Genomic DNA, 18884 nt, shown 5'->3' with positions numbered 1-18884 from the left:
GGTAATTTCCTGAAACATATTTTACTTCCGGCTAATATGTTGAATGAAATAAAAACGAAGAAATATATGTCGGCATCATTGTTGACGTTTTTGTGACGACTATCATCAAACGAAATAGTAATATATCATAACGGAAAAGCAAAAGCGAATTTTTAATATATATCGACACATTGCCGGCGGTGTCATGTTGGGCGGTGTATGATACACCATGACGCGATTTTAAAAAATATATCTCTGCATTTTCCCGCGTGTGTGGATTGTTCTCAATTATTGCTGACACCGAGTCTAAAAGTAAAACCATCGATAAAAATGAAATCATATGGTGAGTTAGATTGGAGATAAAGGCGTGAGAGAGACTCAATGGCCTTGAAGTTACAGGCCTTTGAGAATTCATTTCGTTCTATAAACGGCAACTTTCATCGGATTTTCTTCCCGTTTTTTTTCAACCGAGTCTAAAACTATGTTAGCGACTGTGAAAAATGAAATGATTTATCGAATTTGATTTGAAATAAAACGGGGAGAGCAAGACACCACGGGCCTACAAAACAGGACTCAAAGCTATGCGAGTTAATAAAATGGTGGATATTTGTTTATAGCCACTCCCAGAATGGGTGGAGCTATGGGTGGAGCTACTCTGCAAACCGAGTAAGCCACACCCCGGACAGACACCCAACAGATAGACAGACAGACAGAATCATCTACGGCTATTATAATATAGATGGTAAGGAGAAGGGTCAGAAATCAAACAACAACATCATATCTATTTAATTTGGTAGGGTACTGAAAACCCCCATTTTCATACTTCCCACCATCCAACAATTCATGTTTACCATTCACATCTGATTCGATGGCTGATGATGCTCAAAACCGACGTTCAAATCCTGTGTTTGTTTGTCCTACATCTACATGTACAAGCTCCTCCACGATTTCAGATCCAAATATAAAACCCACTCCTCTCACCTCCTGCCATCTCACCCCCAAAAAACACCACTTGCCCTCTCACCCCTGCTCCCACCCCATGCCCTCTCACCCCTGCTCCCACCCCATGCCCACTCACCCCTGCTCCCACCCCATGCCCACTCACCCCTGCTCCCACCCCATGCCCACTCACCCCTGCTCCCACCCCATGCCCTCTCACCCCTGCTCCCACCCCATGCCCACTCACCCCTGCTCCCACCCCATGCCCACTCACCCCTGCTCCCACCCCATGCCATCTCACCCCTGCTCCCACCCCATGCCCTCTCACCCCTGCTCCCACCCCATACCCACTCACCCCTGCTCCCACCCCATGCCCTCTCACCCCTGCTCCCACCCCATGCCCTCTCACCCCTGCTCCCACCCCATGCCCTCTCACCCACATTCACACCACCTTCCCTCTCACGCACATTCACACCACCTTCCCTCTCACCCACATTCACATCCCCTGCCTTCTTACCCCCCATTTACACACCTGCCCTCTCACCCCCATTCACACCACCTGCCCTCTCACCCCCACTCCCACCCCTGCCCTCTCACCCCCATTCACACCACCTGCCCTCTCACCCCCATTCACACCACCTGCGCTCTCACCCACACTCACACACCCAGCCCTCTCACCCCCACTCATACCCCTGCCCTCTCACCCCCATTCACACCCCTGCCCTCTCACCCCCATTCACACACCTGCCCTCTCACCCCTGCTCCCATCCCTGCCCTCTCACCCCCATTCACACACCCAGCCCTCTCACCCCCATTCACACACCCTTTACCCTCTCACACACCCTTTACCCTCTCACCCCCACTCATACCCCCTGCCCTCCCACCCCCATTCACACCCCTGCCCTCTCACCCCCATTCACACACCCAGCCCTCTCACCCCCATTCACACACCCAGCCCTCTCACCCCCATTCACACACCCCTACCCTCTCACCCCCATTCACACACCCAGCCCTCTCACCCCCATTCACACACCCAGCCCTCTCACCCCCATTCACACACCCTTTACCCTCTCACCCCCACTCATACCCCCTGCCCTCCCACCCCCATTCACACCCCTGCCCTCTCACCCCCCATTCACACATCCCTGCCCTCTCACCCCCATTCACACACCCTTTACCCTCTCACCCCCACTCATACCCCCTGCCCTCCCACCCCCATTCACACCCCTGCCCTCTCACCCCCATTCACACACCCAGCCCTCTCACCCCCATTCACACACCCCTGCCCTCTCACCCCCATTCACACACCCAGCCCTCTCACCCCCATTCACACACCCAGCCCTCTCACCCCCATTCACACACCCTTTACCCTCTCACCCCCACTCATACCCCCTGCCCTCCCACCCCCATTCACACCCCTGCCCTCTCACCCCCATTCACACCCAGCCCTCTCACCCCCATTCACACCCTATGCCCTCTCACCCCCATTCACACCCTCTGCCCTCTCACCCCCATTCACACCCCCTGTTCAACACCATTGCAAAACCATTCCACTCTCATCCCTAAACGGTATCACACATCAAATGCATGATGAACACTCCAAATGTACATGATACCGGTACTTTTATTTACATTTTTTGTTTGTTAAAAATACTGTAATTGCGATTGAAGACTTTATTGCAGAATTAGTGAAGCAATTTAAAGGACAATTTCTCCCCAAAACGAGGTAAACACTCAGGATAATAAAATGAAATCCTCACTATTATTCACAAGGAATGTACAAGGATCGAGTTTGGTAACAAAATACTGAAGGAGCTGGGGCTCCCACGTCGATCAGAAGAATGGACGCGACAAAAAGCTGGAATTCATCTGAGTTGCTTTATTGAAATCAAACACTCAGGCACTCTGAAAACCCGTTTATCGGTCAGCAATATATATCTACTAGCGGGGTCACCCGTGGGAATCCCACGGGCATGGATGTGTGTGACATTTCGACATATTTGAGTTATATGCTGCACATTCATTTTTACAAAATGGTTACTGGCAAGGCATCAGATCCAGAAATGGTGTGAATTTAGTTATTTCACATAATATGTGACCCCTCACTCCTCTCCACCTGACACTCTCCTGTCTCCACCTGACACTCTCCTGTCTCCACCTGACACTCTCCTCTCTCCACCTAGCACTCCTCTCCTCTCCAAACCCTCACATCCCTCTCCTTTCCAATCCCTCACCTCTCCAATCCCTCACACTCCTCTCCTCTCCAATCCTTCACACGCCTCTCCAATCGCGCCTCACACTCCTCTCCAATCGCGCCTCACACTCCTCTCCAATCGCGCCTCACACTCCTCTCCAATCGTGCCTCACACTCCTCTCCAATCGTGCCTCACACTCCCCTCCAATCACTCCTCTCCAATCGTGCCTCACACTCCTCTCCAATCACGCCTCACACTCCTCTCCAATCGTGCCTCACACTCCTCTCCAATCGCGCCTCACACTCCTCTCCAATCGCGCCTCACTCGCCTCTCCAATCGGCTTTCCCCGTCTCGTTTCTCTCCTTTTTCTCCCGTCTCGTTCTTTTTCTTGCTCCAAATCGGCCCGTCGGAATCGGAAATCGGCCCGTCTCGCCCGTCGGCCCGTCGGAATCGGAAATCGGCCCGTCTTGCTTTTGTGCTTGTGCGTAAATAAATTGTGTTCATGACACCATTTCTGGTGTTGGGCTAGCGGCTAGGGTGCCGGCTTAGGATCCTGGGTTCGAATCTCGGTCGATCGCCGAATTAATGCCAGGGGGGTTGACTCAGCCTGTCATCCTTCCGAGGTCGGCTAATTGAGTACCAGTTCACTGGTAATTCCCTGTTTGTCGTTGAAGGCGGCAAAAAGGGTTGGCGTCAGGAAGGGCATCCGGCCGTAAAACATTGCTTCAAAAAGGGGACAAAAAAACAACAACTACCACGGTCCCCGAAAAGGCCAACCCCCGCTTTGCGGGGAAAAATGGCCTCTAAACGGTGGTTTTTACACCATTTCTGGATCTGATGACTTGCCAGTAACCATTTTGTAAAAATGAATGTGCAGCATCTAACTCAATATGTCGAAATGTCACACACATCCATGCCCGTGGGATTCCCACGGGTGACCCCACAAGTTTGCATTGACGTTCGTCGATGGACTCGTTCGCCCGTCTCATTCGTTTTCTTGCTGCATCCTGTTCAAGTCTGCGTTCTTCATCGATCGTCTCATTCATTTTGGAAATAGAAGTTTCCACGCAGCGCATGAATTGTCACGATCCTCAAGAGGAATTTGTCTCGTAATCATCAAATGATAAATGGCAAGTAAATTATATTGTGGAAAATTAAAGATTTCAAATAAACCTATTTAAAGTGTATTCGCACATAACTAATTTTAAAAAACGAAGAAATATCTCTCGGTAATTTCCTGAAACATATTTTACTTCCGGCTAATAATGTTGAATTAAATAAAAACGAAGAAATATATGTCGGCATCATTGTTGACGTTTTTGTGACGACTGTCATCAAACGAAAAAGTAATATATCTTAACGGAAAAGCAAAAGCGAATTTTTAATATATATCGACACGTTGCCGTCGGTGTCATGTTGGGCGGTGTATGATACACCATGACGCGATTTTTAAAAATATATCTCTGCATTTTCCCGCGTGTGTGGAATGTTCTCAATTATTGCTGACACCGAGTCCAAAACCATCGATAAAAATGAAATCATATGGTGAGTTAGATTGGAGATAAAGGCGTGAGAGAGACTCAATGGCCTTGAAGTTGAAGTTACAGGCGTTTGAGAATTCATTTCGTTCTATAAACGGCAACTTTCATTGGATTTCCTTCCCGTTTTTTTTCAACCGAGTCGAAAACTATGTTAGCGACTGTGAAAAATGAAATGATATATCGAATTTTTAATATGTATCGACACGTTGCCGTCGGTGTCATGTTAGGCGGTGTATGATACACCATGACGCGATTTTAAAAAATATATCTGCATTTTCCCGCGTGTGTGGAATGTTCTCAATTATTGCTGACACCGACTCTAAAACCATCGATAAAAATGAAATCATATGGTGAGTTAGATTGGAGATAAAGGCGTGAGAGAGACTCAATGGCCTTGAAGTTACAGGCATTTGAGAATTCATTTCGTTCTATAAACGGCAACTTTCATCGGATTTTCTTCTCGTTTTTTTTCAACCGAGTCTAAAACTATGTTAGCGACTGTGAAAAATGAAATGATATATCGAATTTAAAATAGATATCGACACATTGCCGTCGGTGTCATGTTGGGCGGTGTATGATACACCATGACGCGATTTTAAAAAATATATCTCTGCATTTTCCCGCGTGTGTGGAATGTTTGTGGAAAATTAAAGATTTCAAATAAACCTATTTAAAGTGTATGCGCACATAACTAATAAAAAAAACGAAGAAATATCTCTCGGTAATTTCCTGAAACATATTTTACTTCCGGCTAATATGTTGAATGAAATAAAAACGAAGAAATATATGTCGGCATCATTGTTGACGTTTTTGTGACGACTATCATCAAACGAAATAGTAATATATCATAACGGAAAAGCAAAAGCGAATTTTTAATATATATCGACACATTGCCGGCGGTGTCATGTTGGGCGGTGTATGATACACCATGACGCGATTTTAAAAAATATATCTCTGCATTTTCCCGCGTGTGTGGATTGTTCTCAATTATTGCTGACACCGAGTCTAAAAGTAAAACCATCGATAAAAATGAAATCATATGGTGAGTTAGATTGGAGATAAAGGCGTGAGAGAGACTCAATGGCCTTGAAGTTACAGGCCTTTGAGAATTCATTTCGTTCTATAAACGGCAACTTTCATCGGATTTTCTTCCCGTTTTTTTTCAACCGAGTCTAAAACTATGTTAGCGACTGTGAAAAATGAAATGATTTATCGAATTTGATTTGAAATAAAACGGGGAGAGCAAGACACCACGGGCCTACAAAACAGGACTCAAAGCTATGCGAGTTAATAAAATGGTGGATATTTGTTTATAGCCACTCCCAGAATGGGTGGAGCTATGGGTGGAGCTACTCTGCAAACCGAGTAAGCCACACCCCGGACAGACACCCAACAGATAGACAGACAGACAGAATCATCTACGGCTATTATAATATAGATTAACCCAGGGGGTTTGCCCAGGCCCGGCGCCAGGGGGCGTGGCCCAGCGTCCTGGCTGCGGCCTGGCAAGTTGAGGGCGAGCCTGCCCGGGCGTCCTGGACGAGCCCGGCATGGTGATCGCTCTGCGTCCTTGATAGGTGCAAGGCGATTGTGAACACCCAGCGGCAGCCGCTACACACGTCCCCCCAGAATCGACTTGCACCGGCAGGGTCAATTTGAGGGGGGTCCTGATGACCCGGCCGAAGCGACCCCTGGCGGGTCGTGGGAGGGGGTCCGGTGAGGTGGTGGGCGGTCGAGTGGGGGGCACCGTGGACGGGGGGCGGCCTCGCCGCGGCGGAAGGGCCACCCGTGGTGGGTGGTCGACGTCCACGTGCGCCGGCTTGAGGCGGTCCACTGTAATCCGGTCCGACCTGCCGCCGATGTCGATGACGAACGACTTGTCGTCCCGTCGCAGCACCCGGAAGGGCCCGTCGTACGGCGGCTGGAGTGGCCACCGATGTGCGTCGTGACGCACAAAAACATACTCCGCTGTGCGGAGTGCTGGGGGGACGTAGGACTGGGGGTCACCGTGGTGGGATGTTGGCACGGGGGCAAACCGTCGGGCGGCCTCCTGGAGGTCCGAGCGCTGGTGAGCTGCGGACCAGGGACTGGTAGCGTCGGGCACGAATTCGCCCGGGACGCGTAGCACCTGGCCATAGACAAGCTCGGCGGTGGATGCCTGGAGGTCCTCCTTGGGGGCCGTGCGAAGGCCCAAAAGGACCCACGGCAGCCGGTCGGCCCAACCGCCGTCTTGAAGGCCGGCCATGAGCGCGGCCTTCATGGAGCGGTGGAATCGCTCGCACAACCCGTTTGCTTGGGGGTGGTAGGCCGTAGTACGGTGGAGCTTGACCCCCAGGTTGCGGGCGACCGCGCCCACAGCTCGGAGGTGAACTGTGGTCCGCGGTCTGACGAGATGTCCGCCGGTGCGCCGAAGCGGGCGACCCAGGTGGCGATGAAAGCCTGCGCCACGTCGGCGGTGGTGGTGGAGACGAGGGGAACGGCCTCCGGCCACCTGGTGGTCCTGTCCACCATGGTGAGCAGGTGTGTGAACCCCCGTGACGGGGGGAGGGGGCCCACCAGATCCACGTTGACGTGGTCGAAACGTCGTTCGGGCACGGTGAAAGGTGCCAGCGGGGCCTGGGTGTGTCGGTGGACCTTGGCCCGTTGGCAGGCCATGCAGGTGCTGGTCCAATCGCGGACGTCCCGACGAAGGCCGTGCCAGACGAAACGCGCCGACACCAGCTTCTGGGAAGCTTTCCGGCCCGGGTGGGAAAGGCCGTGGAGGGAGGCGAAGATGCGGCGTTGCCAGGTGACGAGCACGATGGGGCGAGGCTGGCCTTGGGAGACGTCGCAGAGCAGGACAGTGTCCGCGCAGGGGATGTCGGCCAGGCGGAGGCCCGTGTCCGCCGCCCGGAGGGCTTGCACCGTGGTGTCGGTGGTCTGGTCCGCCGCCATAAGCGCAAAATCCACGCCCAGGTGGACCGCGTTCGCGCTGGCCCGGGAAAGACAGTCGGCCATGGCGTTGTTTTTGCCGGCGACGTGCCGGATGTCCGTGGTAAACTCCGACACGGCGGAGAGGTGGCGCTGTTGGCGGGCCGACCATGGCTCCGTGACCTTGGCCATGGCGTAAACCAACGGCTTGTGGTCGACGAACGCCGTGAAAGGTCGGCCCTCCAGGAGGTGGCGGAAATGGCGGACGGCCAGGTGTATAACGAGGAGCTCCCGGTCAAACGTGCTGTATTTGAGCTCGTTCGGCCGGAGCTGCCGGCTGAAAAAAGCGAGTGGCTGCCAAACCCCGTTCACCCATTGCTCATGTACGGCGCCCACCGCGTAGTCGGAGGCATCCGTGGTGAGGGCGATGGGAGCGTTGAGCACCGGGTGAGCGAGCAGTGTTGCGTCGGCGAGGGCCCGCTTTGAGCGTTGGAAGGCCGCATCCATTGCTGCGGACCAGGCGATGTCGTGCTTGGCCGGCTTGCCCCGGAGGGCTTCGTAGAGGGGCCGCATGAGTTGAGCAGCGCGGGGCACGAAGCGGTGATAAAAATTCACCATTCCCAGGAATTCCTGCAGGGCCTTTATGGTGCGGGGACGCGGGAACGTGGTGATGGCCTCGACCTTGGTTGGCAGCGGCACGGCCCCGTTCTTGGTGATGTGGTGGCCCAAAAAATCAACGGCCGTCGTGCCGAAGTGGCATTTGGCCGGGTTGACGATGAGGCCGTGCTCGCTGAGGCGCCCGAACAGTGTTCGGAGGTGGAGGAGGTGCTCGGCCCGGGACGTGCTGGCGACGAGGATGTCGTCCAGGTAAACGAAAAGGAACGGCAGGTCACGCAGCACGCCGTCCATCAAGCGCTGGAACGCCTGAGCCGCGTTCTTGAGACCAAACGGCATCCGCAAGAATTCGAATAAGCCGAACGGCGTGATGACTGCCGTTTTAGGGACGTCGGCCGCCCTGACAGGTACCTGGTGATATCCCCGTATGAGATCAATTTTCGAAAAAATGACCCGTCCCGCCAGACGGGCGGAGAAGTCTTGGATATGCGGGATCGGGTACCTGTCGGGGGTGGTAGCGTCATTGAGACGGCGGTAGTCGCCACACGGGCGCCATCCACCCCCCGGCTTTGGCACGATGTGCAGTGGCGAGGCCCACGCGCTATCGGAGCGCCGCACGATGCCGAGGTGCTCCAACGCGTCGAATTCGGCCTTCGCTACGGCGAGCTTGGCTGGGTCGAGGCGGCGGGCCCTGGCGTAGACCGGCGGGCCCGTGGTTGGTATGTGGTGCTCGATCCCATGCCGTACTGCGACGGCCGAAAACGTCGGCCGCGTGAGGGCCGGGAACTCCGTGAGCAGGCGAGCAAACTCGTTCGCCGCCGGGACGGTGCATGCCAGCTCGGTCGGCGCGGAGCTGCTCAATGTGCATACCAGGGAGCTGAAGGTTTCAGCGTTGATTAAACGACGCCGTTGGACGTCCACCAGCAGTCCGTGTGCGCAGAGGAAGTCGGCGCCTAGCAGAGCCATGGGCACGTTGGCGGTTACAAACGTCCAAGCAAAGCGTTGGCCGCCGAAGCAGAGGGTGACGTTGCGCGGGCCGAAGGTGCGGATAGTCGATCCGTTGGCCGCAACCAAGGAGGGGCCGCAAACCGCGGATTGCCTGTCCTGGTCAGAGGCGGGTATGACGCTCAGTTGGGCGCCGGTGTCGCACAGGAAGCGCCGTCCGGACGCTTTATCCGTGATGAACAGTAAGTTGCCCGTATGGCCGGCGCTCATGGCTGGTAATGAACGCCGGCCCGGCCGTTTCCCGGCCTGCCGAAGGTGCACGGGGGTCGGCATGTCCGGGCCTTTTGTCCGAACCTGGCATGATAGTAACACCACGCTTGGTCGGGTGGAGGTGGTCGGCACGGTAGAGCGGCCGCCAATTGCGTCGGCAGTTCGGCCGTCGACCGTGCCGGGTGCTCGGGCGCCATGGTTGTTGCGTCGGACGGCGGTGGGTCCCATGTCGCCGCTGCGATGCGCCGTCCTGCAGCGGAGATCTTGTCGGCTTCTCTGGCAAGGGCCCGGGGATCTGTGATCGTCGTGCTTGCCAGGGCGAGGCGTACCGGGTTAGGCAGCTGACGGAGGAACAGCTCCCGGAACAGGAATGCCGGAGAGTGCTCGCCGAGCAGTGAAAGCATGTAGTCCATTCGCTCGGAAGGGCGCGTGTCGCCGAGCTCAGGCAGTTCGAGCAGGCGCCGTGCGCGTTCCGCCGATGGGAGGGCGAAAGCATCGAGGAGAAGCTTCTTAATCGCGCCGTATTTGTCAGCGGCTGGCGGGCTTTCGAGGAGGCTCAGGGCGTGGGCCGCGGTAGCCGACCCGAGCGCAGCTACCACATGGTGGAAGCGGGTGTCGTCGGCCGTGATGCCTCGCAGGGCGAACAGGGACTCCGCCTGTGCGAACCAAACCGCCGCGTGAGCCTCCCAGAAGGTAGGCAGTTTAAGGGCGACTGCCGTGTCCATGTCGATAGGTCACCAATGAAGGAGCTGGGGCTCCCACGTCGATCGGAAGAATGGACGCGACAAAAAGCTGGAATTCATCTGAGTTGCTTTATTGAAATCAAACACTCAGGCACTCTGAAAACCCGTTTATCGGTCAGCAATATATATCTATTAACCCAGGGGGTTTGCCCAGGCCCGGCGCCAGGGGCGTGGCCCAGCGTCCTGGCTGCGGCCTGGCAAGTTGAGGGCGAGCCTGCCCGGGCATGCCCGGGCATGCCCGGGCGTCCCGACCGAGGCCTGGCAAGTTGAGCGCGGGCCTGCCCGGGCGTCCTGGACGAGCCCGGCATGGTGATCGCTCTGCGTCCTTGATAGGTGCAAGGCGATTGTGAACACCCAGCGGCAGCCGCTACAATACTGTGTTTGGCGAAGCGAAGAAACCACATGGGTTTTCGGAAGGCCGCCATTGTGTGCAAATCTCAACTCTTTCCACACCAGCACAAAATGATCATTAAATATCATTAATACATTCGCCATGATCTGGTTTAACTCTCTAATCGTCATTTCCTGTTCGCCGCTTATTAAATTATCTCCATGGAAATTTCAAAACGATCTCCATGACGACGAGAGCAATCCCGATTGACAAGCCACGCCCACACCTTGTATTCTTGATTGACAAGCCACGCCCACACCTTGTATTCTCAGTTTGGTGCAAACTTTTGTCATTCATCAGCACGTAATACCTGTAAAGGTGTGAAAAGGCAAGCTTTAGGGAGCACGGACTTTGAGTAAAGCCATTTTGTGTTTGTGAGGGAAGAGGTCATCTTGTCCAACAGGATGGTGCAGAGATAGCGCATTAGGCCTATCTAGGTAGAAAGACCCTTTCGACGTGCTTGGATCTGCTGAGTGGAGGCTCTGCTGTCTCCCTGTCATGTGACCAGATCCTCAGCTCTGATTGGTGGACGTTTGTGAGGGACATACATTCATACATCGACCAGCCGGACAGACAAACGCTGTTCCAAACGGCATTGCCCTATGGGCTCCGCTGTAAAAATAAAGCCACCGAACTACGTGACCGATGACGTCATCAAAAAATTTTCTCGACCAATTTATCCTGAGATCACGTTCCAAGAAATTTCAAACTGATTGGATCAAACTTTATACTTGTCGATTTATAACGTCATAATGGAGGCACCTATGACATCATCAACATTATTCCCCATGGGGAGTACTTTACAATGAACCACCTTTCTTTTTTTTTCCCCATGGAGTGGTTTCGGTGATATGGAGGTGCAAAGTTTTTCGATTTTTCCAAGTTAGCGACCATACCACGTGACCTATGATGACCTATGACGTCATGATTACCATTTTAAAAAATCGACAGGAGGAGGTGCTCCTATAGTGAAAGTTTCGTGTCAATTGGACCAACGGTTGCAGAGAAAACGGAGTTTAAAGGGAATAAACCCACAAAATGCCGGTGGATGGGACATACATACATACAAACGGACATACATACATACATACAAACATACAGACGGACAGACAAACGCTGTTCCAGAGGGCATTGCTCTACAGGCTACGCCGTAAAAAGAAGGAGGATGTCATTTTTGATCCACGGTAAGTCCATTGAAATATCATGGTGGAACCATCACATGTAGAGCAATATCATATCCTAGTATATTGCCAGTCTATGAACACAACTGAAAGTACATGGAGAGCTACCATTAGAGGGTGACTGGCATGTATGTAGCCCCACTACTGGTCATGTCAGGAACGTGGGATTTGTTTAGCAATGCGGCCTCGATTCACCTAAATCTTCATCGAAAGTCACTGTGGGATCTTTAAAGTCACCAGCAACTACCGCTAGCAGTTGAGTCCCTGGATTAACATCCAATCTATCGGATGGCTCACTCATTGATCCATCGCCCTGCCAGTGAAACAGTATAAAGTCGGGTCAGCAATCAAACCCGGATTATGCAACTCCTCTGCACCATCCTATTGGACACCAATTCAGTTTGTTCTTTTCAATGAGTCTTGACACCCATCCCAGGCATATCTTGAAGACATATACAGTCTCCAGCACTCGGAGACTGTGGAAGATGTTTACGAACGCATCCCGTAATGTGTGGCTGCAAATGTAGAGCTCGAGTTGAAGGGACCAACAGATCCAGAGACTCGTTAAACATCTTCCAGAATCGCCCCGTGAATTTCTTCCACCAAAGAGCACTTGAACTGGTGGAACAGACAGGCGACACAAATGATGGAATGAGCATTTTGTGTAGTTATTTTTCTTGTTGCTGCAACTACAAGACAACTGTATGTTATTGTTACACTCGTTGTCTATAAAATAGGGTCTTGGGGACCAAAACTCAAATTGTTCTTGAATCACTGTCCTGCCTCTATCTTACCCACATCAGCCACACACTCTACATACCCTCTTCCCACCCGCCTTACCTTCTCAAGAATTTTCAGCAGTTCAGAAAAAGACACAAACTCTCCATCTGTGCTCAACCTCTCTTCATCGGATTCTAAGTTGGACATCAAACTGTGGAACGACCCCTTTTCATGTGAGGTTTGTTGAGCCAGTTCAAAAGACCTCATGGCCTGGAATTTCCTGGAATGATGTGTTCGTTCCACCTTCTTCAGTGGTTCGGACTGAACATAATGCCAGTGCGTCCCTTCAAATGATTCATCATCAGAACCAGTGGTCAGGTCACATGGCTTCCATGACTGCCGCCATCTTCTCGTACTTTCTGGAGACCTCCTCAGTGACAAAGGTGACATAGGTTCGCAATAGCGTTTCCTTGCCCTGTCTTGATCCTCAAAGCCAGCCGTTCCATTTATTTCATTGCCGATCGGTCTGGACCCAGTGCCGGGTCCTGAACTCAGCAGCTCCGATTTCAAGCTGAGCTGCTTTGCAAGCATCCCAAGAATCTGTAAGAACAAGGGAAATAATGATGATGAAATCATGAGGCACATGGATAGACATTTAATCACATTGGTTCCATGTAAATTTTACTAAATTTATTTATCATAAATTTGTTTGTTTAGAGTATGGGGACTGCAATATATCTGTCCAAGTGGCAGTGAAACTGTGAAAGGAAGCCTCAAAGTCGAGCCTGGGATATCCTAATGCCTTTCGAAATCTTTTGGCGTTCGGAAGCTTGAACATATTGAATGAGGACATTGTGAGACAATCTTCTTTATCTATTTGCTGATGATTTCACCCACTGCCGTGACGTCCCTCATCCTTCAGAAAGGCATGCAGCACCCTCTTCCTGCTCTTCAGACTTTGATAGCTGGCGAAGCCGGTGTTGTGAAAGAACACGTACGTATTATGTTGAAAAGCTAGATTTTGCTGAATCCTTTGAGAATTTCGAAGCTTTGACGCACCAAATCGCTCCATGGAGGCCGCCATCTTGCGGATGCGGAAGTATGCATAAAAAATTGAGAAAAAGTTCAATAGGAGTTTGTTTCACCCGTCTTTGTTTGATTCACAATCTTATGCAACTCTAATTTGTAATTATAATACTTTAAGACCAACCTCGGCCCGCATGGGCCCTGGTTATCTTCAACGAAAATCGTCACCAAACACCGGAACCAATGAGATTCGAGAATTTGAAAAAATATTTCAAAAACCAAATTGCTCCATGGAGGCCGCCACCTTGCGGATGCGGAAGTATGCATAAAAATTGAGAAAAAGTTCAATAGGAGTTTGTTTCACCCGTCTTTTTTTGATTCACAATCTTATGCACCTCTAATTTGTAATTAAAATACTTTAAGACCAACCTCGGCCCACACGGGCCCTGGTTATCTTCAACGAAAATTGTCACCAAACACAGGAACCAATGAGATTCGAGCATTTGAAAAAATATTTCAAAAAAGCTTATTACGCGTTTCGGAGGCTGAAACGGCGTCAAATATTCTAAAATTGATGAAGAATTATTTTTTAGAAATCTTGCGCCGTAGGGTATAGTTTTTCACGGCCGGAAATATCCGAAGTTGAGACGGAATTCACCGAATTAATCAAGAAGGAAATTTTATAAATTTTATTCTCATCCAGAATGCAAATGGTGTCATTTTGAACTAGGTACGGTACCTACTACACCTACCTACTACCAACTACCTAACCTACTGATGCCATAGTGATGGGTAAAATAATGGCAAGAGGCTTTGGCTTCGCCGGCTCATTGCGGCTTTGCAGTCGGGTACTAGTAGAATCACAAGCTGATGGAACTCTTGGAATATGTCTTCCAATCCTGATAAATCTCTCTCTGTCTCTGTCTCTGTCTCTGTCTCTCTGAAAGGGCCATATGGCAAACCCTTCTGTATATTTTCTTAACAATCCTCTTGAAGAAGTTAACATATTGTTCACTCCATGCATCCTCTCCAAATTCCTTATTTGTCCCAGTTTCCCTAGATTTTTTCCATCAACTCTGCTGTTGTTGTTTCCTCCCTCTTTCTACAGTTCAGCATTTAAATGGATAAGAACCCGGAAATTCCCCATACGTTAGCATCCATGTGGAGGAGGAAATTCCCCCTTAGGAAATTCCCTGCTGATTGCGGTGAGAAAGGTGGTGACATTGTTGTGGTGTCGCTGGTACCCAGAGTGTCACAGGAAGTGACGACGGCACTTCCCCCAAGCGCAGTGGCTGCGTTTGTCTCGTCTAACAATCCTGTGTTGTGTCTTGTGTATTTGTCTGTATGTCCATGTGTGCGCAATGTGTGTGCATGCATGCGTGAGTGCATGTGTGTGGGCTCCTTTATGATCTAGTAAAAAAGAAAAATCGAATGGGTTGGGAATCAAACCCAGGCTGAAGGTAAGTCGATCACATGAGCACGACCAAGAGATTATCCCACTATCCCAGCATCATTGTTGTTGTATTGTTTTTGTTGTTGTTGTTGTTGTTGTTGTTATTTAACACTACCTCCATCAATGGCTCTTTTTCACATCACTCACCAACTGCTGCAGGTTTAAACTCCTGGTGTTCCCATCCGAATCGGGATCTGGAAAGCCCCTTCCTTCCTTGTGCTCCTGAAATAAAAACGAAACACGACAATGAAACTTCCTGTGACAAAACTTTAGCTGAAGCCACTAAGTTGCAAAAGCAAAAAGACGTTTTTTAAACAGTGACGTAAGATTCATGGAGGACGTTGTGCATCAATAACACACAGGACAAGGACATTAGGAGACATCAATGTACTTTTCATCAGACAATGGTCATATCAACAGTAGATGGGATTTGAACACGAGTTCTCTGCATTATAGGATTGGATTAAAGTTTGCCGTAAAATACCAAGAAGTTTGGCCTAAATCGTGATGTATTGTCCACAGTTTTGTAACACTTTGTGTCGTCGTTAAAACATCTCAAGTCACACGTACTTGAGCTGAATGTTTGGATTATGTTTGGACGAGCAGGGTCCAAACTGCTCATAATTAGTGCGATTCCAGGGATGACTTCTTCCATTACCAATAACCTTGTAGAGCACTCACCAAGCGGCTTAAGCACTCAAGCAAGCACTCCAAGGAAACGGTTGATAAGGAACGGCTGACTTGGCAAGCCATAGCAAGCTAATTGGTAATGGAACATACCCCAGACTCAAATCCCATATGCTATGGTGAGTTGTCCATCACTGTGAAAGTTCACTGATGTCTCCTAATGCCTCTTTCTTGCATATGATATGTACGAGTTCCTCCTTGAACCTTAGATCGATGTACGAGAGTCAAAATGGGAAAAATAACAAATTAGCACGGAGGGGAGGGGGGATTGCCGGAGGTGGCGCCCAGCTCTTTTGTTCGCTGGACTTTGTTTTACCTCAGAAACAGACAGGCAGAAACAGACAGACAGGCAGAAACAGACAGACAGGCAGAAACAGACAGACAGGCTGAAACAGACAGACAGGCTGAAACAGACAGACAGGCTGAAACAGACAGACAGGCTGAAACAGACAGACAGGCTGAAACAGACAGACAGGCTGAAACAGACAGACAGGCTGAAACAGACAGACAGGCTGAAACAGACAGACAGGCTGAAACGGACAGACAGACAGGCAGAAACATACAGGCAGAAACAGACAGACAGGCTGAAACGGACAGACAGACAGGCTGAAACGGACAGACAGACAGGCTGAAACGGACAGACAGACAGAAACAGACAGGCTGAAACAGACAGACAGACAGACAGAAACATACAGGCAGAAACAGACAGACAGGCTGAAACGGACAGACAGACAGGCTGAAACGGACAGACAGACAGGCTGAAACAGACAGACAGGCTGAAACAGACAGACAGGCTGAAACAGACAGACAGGCTGAAACAGACAGACAGGCTGAAACAGACAGACAGGCTGAAACAGACAGACAGGCTGAAACAGACAGACAGGCTGAAACAGACAGACAGGCTGAAACAGACAGAAACAGACAGACAGGCTGAAACAGACAGACAGGCTGAAACAGACAGACAGACAGGCTGAAACAGACAGACAGGCTGAAACGGACAGACAGACAGGCTGAAACGGACAGACAGACAGGCAGAAACAGACAGACAGGTAGAAACAGACAGACAGGCAGAAACAGACAGACAGGCAGAAACAGACAGACATGCTGAAACAGACAGACAGACAGGCTGAAACAGACAGACATGCTGAAACAGACAGACAGGCAGAAACAGACAGACAGGCAGAAACAGACAGACATGCTGAAACAGACAGACAGACAGGCTGAAACAGACAGACATGCTGAAACAGACAGACAGACAGGCTGAAACAGACAGACAGTCAGGCAGAAACAGACAGACAGTCAGGCAGAAACAGACAGACAGACAGACAGAAACAGACAGACATGCAGAAACAGATTAGCCATTTCGCGTCCTGTGAACATTTAATCACCCCGTCTGTCTTTACAAAACAATTATGCACTACCAGCATTCGTCCAGCACCAAGTGGCAAGTCGCTACCCCTCCCACCCATGTTAACCAAGGTGTTAACACCCGTACAGAGCTGAGAACCTTCTCGATTACACAGGAAGGCCTGGCCCTCGCTAGGGGATTATAAAAGTGCCGCAGGCGAAGGATCTCGCTCTCTCTCTCTCTGCTTGCTGCCTGCCGGTCTGCATGCTCTCTTTGCGTGTGTGGAGGTGAATGATCTGAGCTCGAGTGGTGGCGCTCACGTTGGCGATTCGGGGCTGGAAGCCTTAGGGTGGACAGAGCGAGTGAACCTATTAGGGCCAAACCAGGTTATGCTCACACATTCCTTTTAGACTCTCACACAGTAGGCTATCCACTCACGTGTTCTTTCCTCAGTAGGCCATTTCACGTTTTCTTTTATTTTTATCATTCTTTCATAAACATAGATGCACTTTCACATTTCCTCTTGTATCGTTCACATTACATGCACTCACCTGCACCTCCACACTCAATCCACCCTAGTCACCTCAGTATTTTCCCTCTTTACCCCCCTCATTTAGACTGCTTCCCCCAGGTAAGGAATAGGTCGTGATCCTTGCAGTCTCTATCTTCTGTTATTTTCTTCCTCCATTGATGTTTGCTGGATGCTTGGACTGTGTAATAGCGATAGATGAGGTATAGGTTAAGGTTTTGCTCTCGTCCATTTTCTTTCCCGCTTATAAATATCGCTGCACTCTCCATTGTAATGATTGTTTGTACATTTAGATTCACATTCCCCCATTGTTCCCTTTACGCACATCTTCCCCTCTCACGAGCATTAAAGCCCTTGAGTTCCCTCCCCCCATTTTGCATGATCTCACCTGTGCCTTGTAAAATAACTGTAATATATCCCTTGTTGAGGGTCCTTTCCAATCTGTTCATCCTTGCCTTTTCCTCCATTGATCCAGCGCTGTTTGCACTTCGTGTAGCTAGTGAGATTATCATTCCCTGACTAATTGCCTCGATCAGACACACTTTCAGCAAGTGGTTGCTCAGCCACCCTCATTACAATATCTAATTAAGATAGGATTGGTGCATAGCCGAGGGCATGTATCCCTGCCAGAAGATCACGTGACCTTCAGTTAAATGGTATCAGGCGGCGGACACTGAAGCACGCGATTAACTGGTTGGCATCTGTGGTTGATCAGCAACCTGTCATGGCATGAAGTTATTTATGCCTGTTAGCCTCAGGCCTGGTAAGTTCGGGGGGGTGGAAGGGGAACCGAGGCTAACCCCCCTCTTAGTAGACCCAAAACCTGTGGCTGCAACAATATATATAGATGTATATGTTCGGAGGGGAGGGGTGGGGGGATGGGGAGAGGGATGAGGGGGGGGGGGGGGAGAGTCGTTCTAAGAAATTGTGGAGCCGTTTAAAGATTGGAGCACTAATTGTAGAAACAAACCCGACAACAGTAATAAAGTTATTTTACCTTCCCATGTCCTATAGGGGGGTTAATTAGAACCAAAGGCATTGTGAATCTTCAGTGAATCCATCATAAATGAACCTTTAATCCTTCACACTGAGCGCTGGCTGTGTTCACTTACTAAGCCTCTTATAGAGCATTCACCAAGTGGCAATTGAGCACTCAAGCAAGCGCTCCATTTGAAACCGTTAAGGAACGGCTGGCTTGGTAAGCGCTAGCTAGCTGCTTGGTAACTGAACACAAGGCCTTGTATTCTATGTCGTACAAACGAAAACCTCATTTTAAATGTTTGTCATGAATACCCTGTAACTGCTATCTTTCCACATTGAAATAAAAACCAAGTTTGGTCAGTTACAAATAGAAAATCATGGGGTGTGTTCCGTTATCAAGCAGCTTGCTGTGGCTTTCCAAGCAGCTTGCT

At 50.4% G+C, this 18884-nt stretch overlaps 1 protein-coding gene across 4 annotated transcripts in view; it reads right to left on the bottom strand.

Moving 5' to 3' along the window:
• Nucleotides 1-2524: 2524 nt before the first annotated feature.
• Nucleotides 2525-18884, bottom strand: part of LOC137431428 (uncharacterized) — a 139647-nt gene continuing 123287 nt past the window's right edge. For 2 of the 4 annotated variants that reach the window (XR_013624115.1, XR_013624116.1), the window contains 4 exons: nt 15056-15130; nt 12550-13029; nt 10514-12327; nt 2525-2724 (listed from right to left, as the gene is read on the bottom strand). Coding sequence is in view for 2 of the 4 variants with exons in the window: in XM_068122741.2 (XP_067978842.2) it covers nt 12274-12327; nt 12550-13029; nt 15056-15130 (609 nt within the window). In the remaining 2 variants the exon portion in view is untranslated. Of the gene's footprint in view, nt 2725-10186; nt 12328-12549; nt 13030-15055; nt 15131-18884 lie in introns of those variants that run through there. The other 2 variants (XM_068122741.2, XM_068122743.2) reach the window with 1 other exon arrangement.

The sequence above is a fragment of the Myxine glutinosa genome, chromosome 7 (assembly GCF_964187855.1).
Source record: "Myxine glutinosa chromosome 7, kmMyxGlut1.1, whole genome shotgun sequence".
In the NCBI taxonomy this organism is placed as follows: domain Eukaryota; kingdom Metazoa; phylum Chordata; class Myxini; order Myxiniformes; family Myxinidae; genus Myxine; species Myxine glutinosa.
This window is presented reverse-complemented; position numbering and strand designations above follow the sequence as displayed.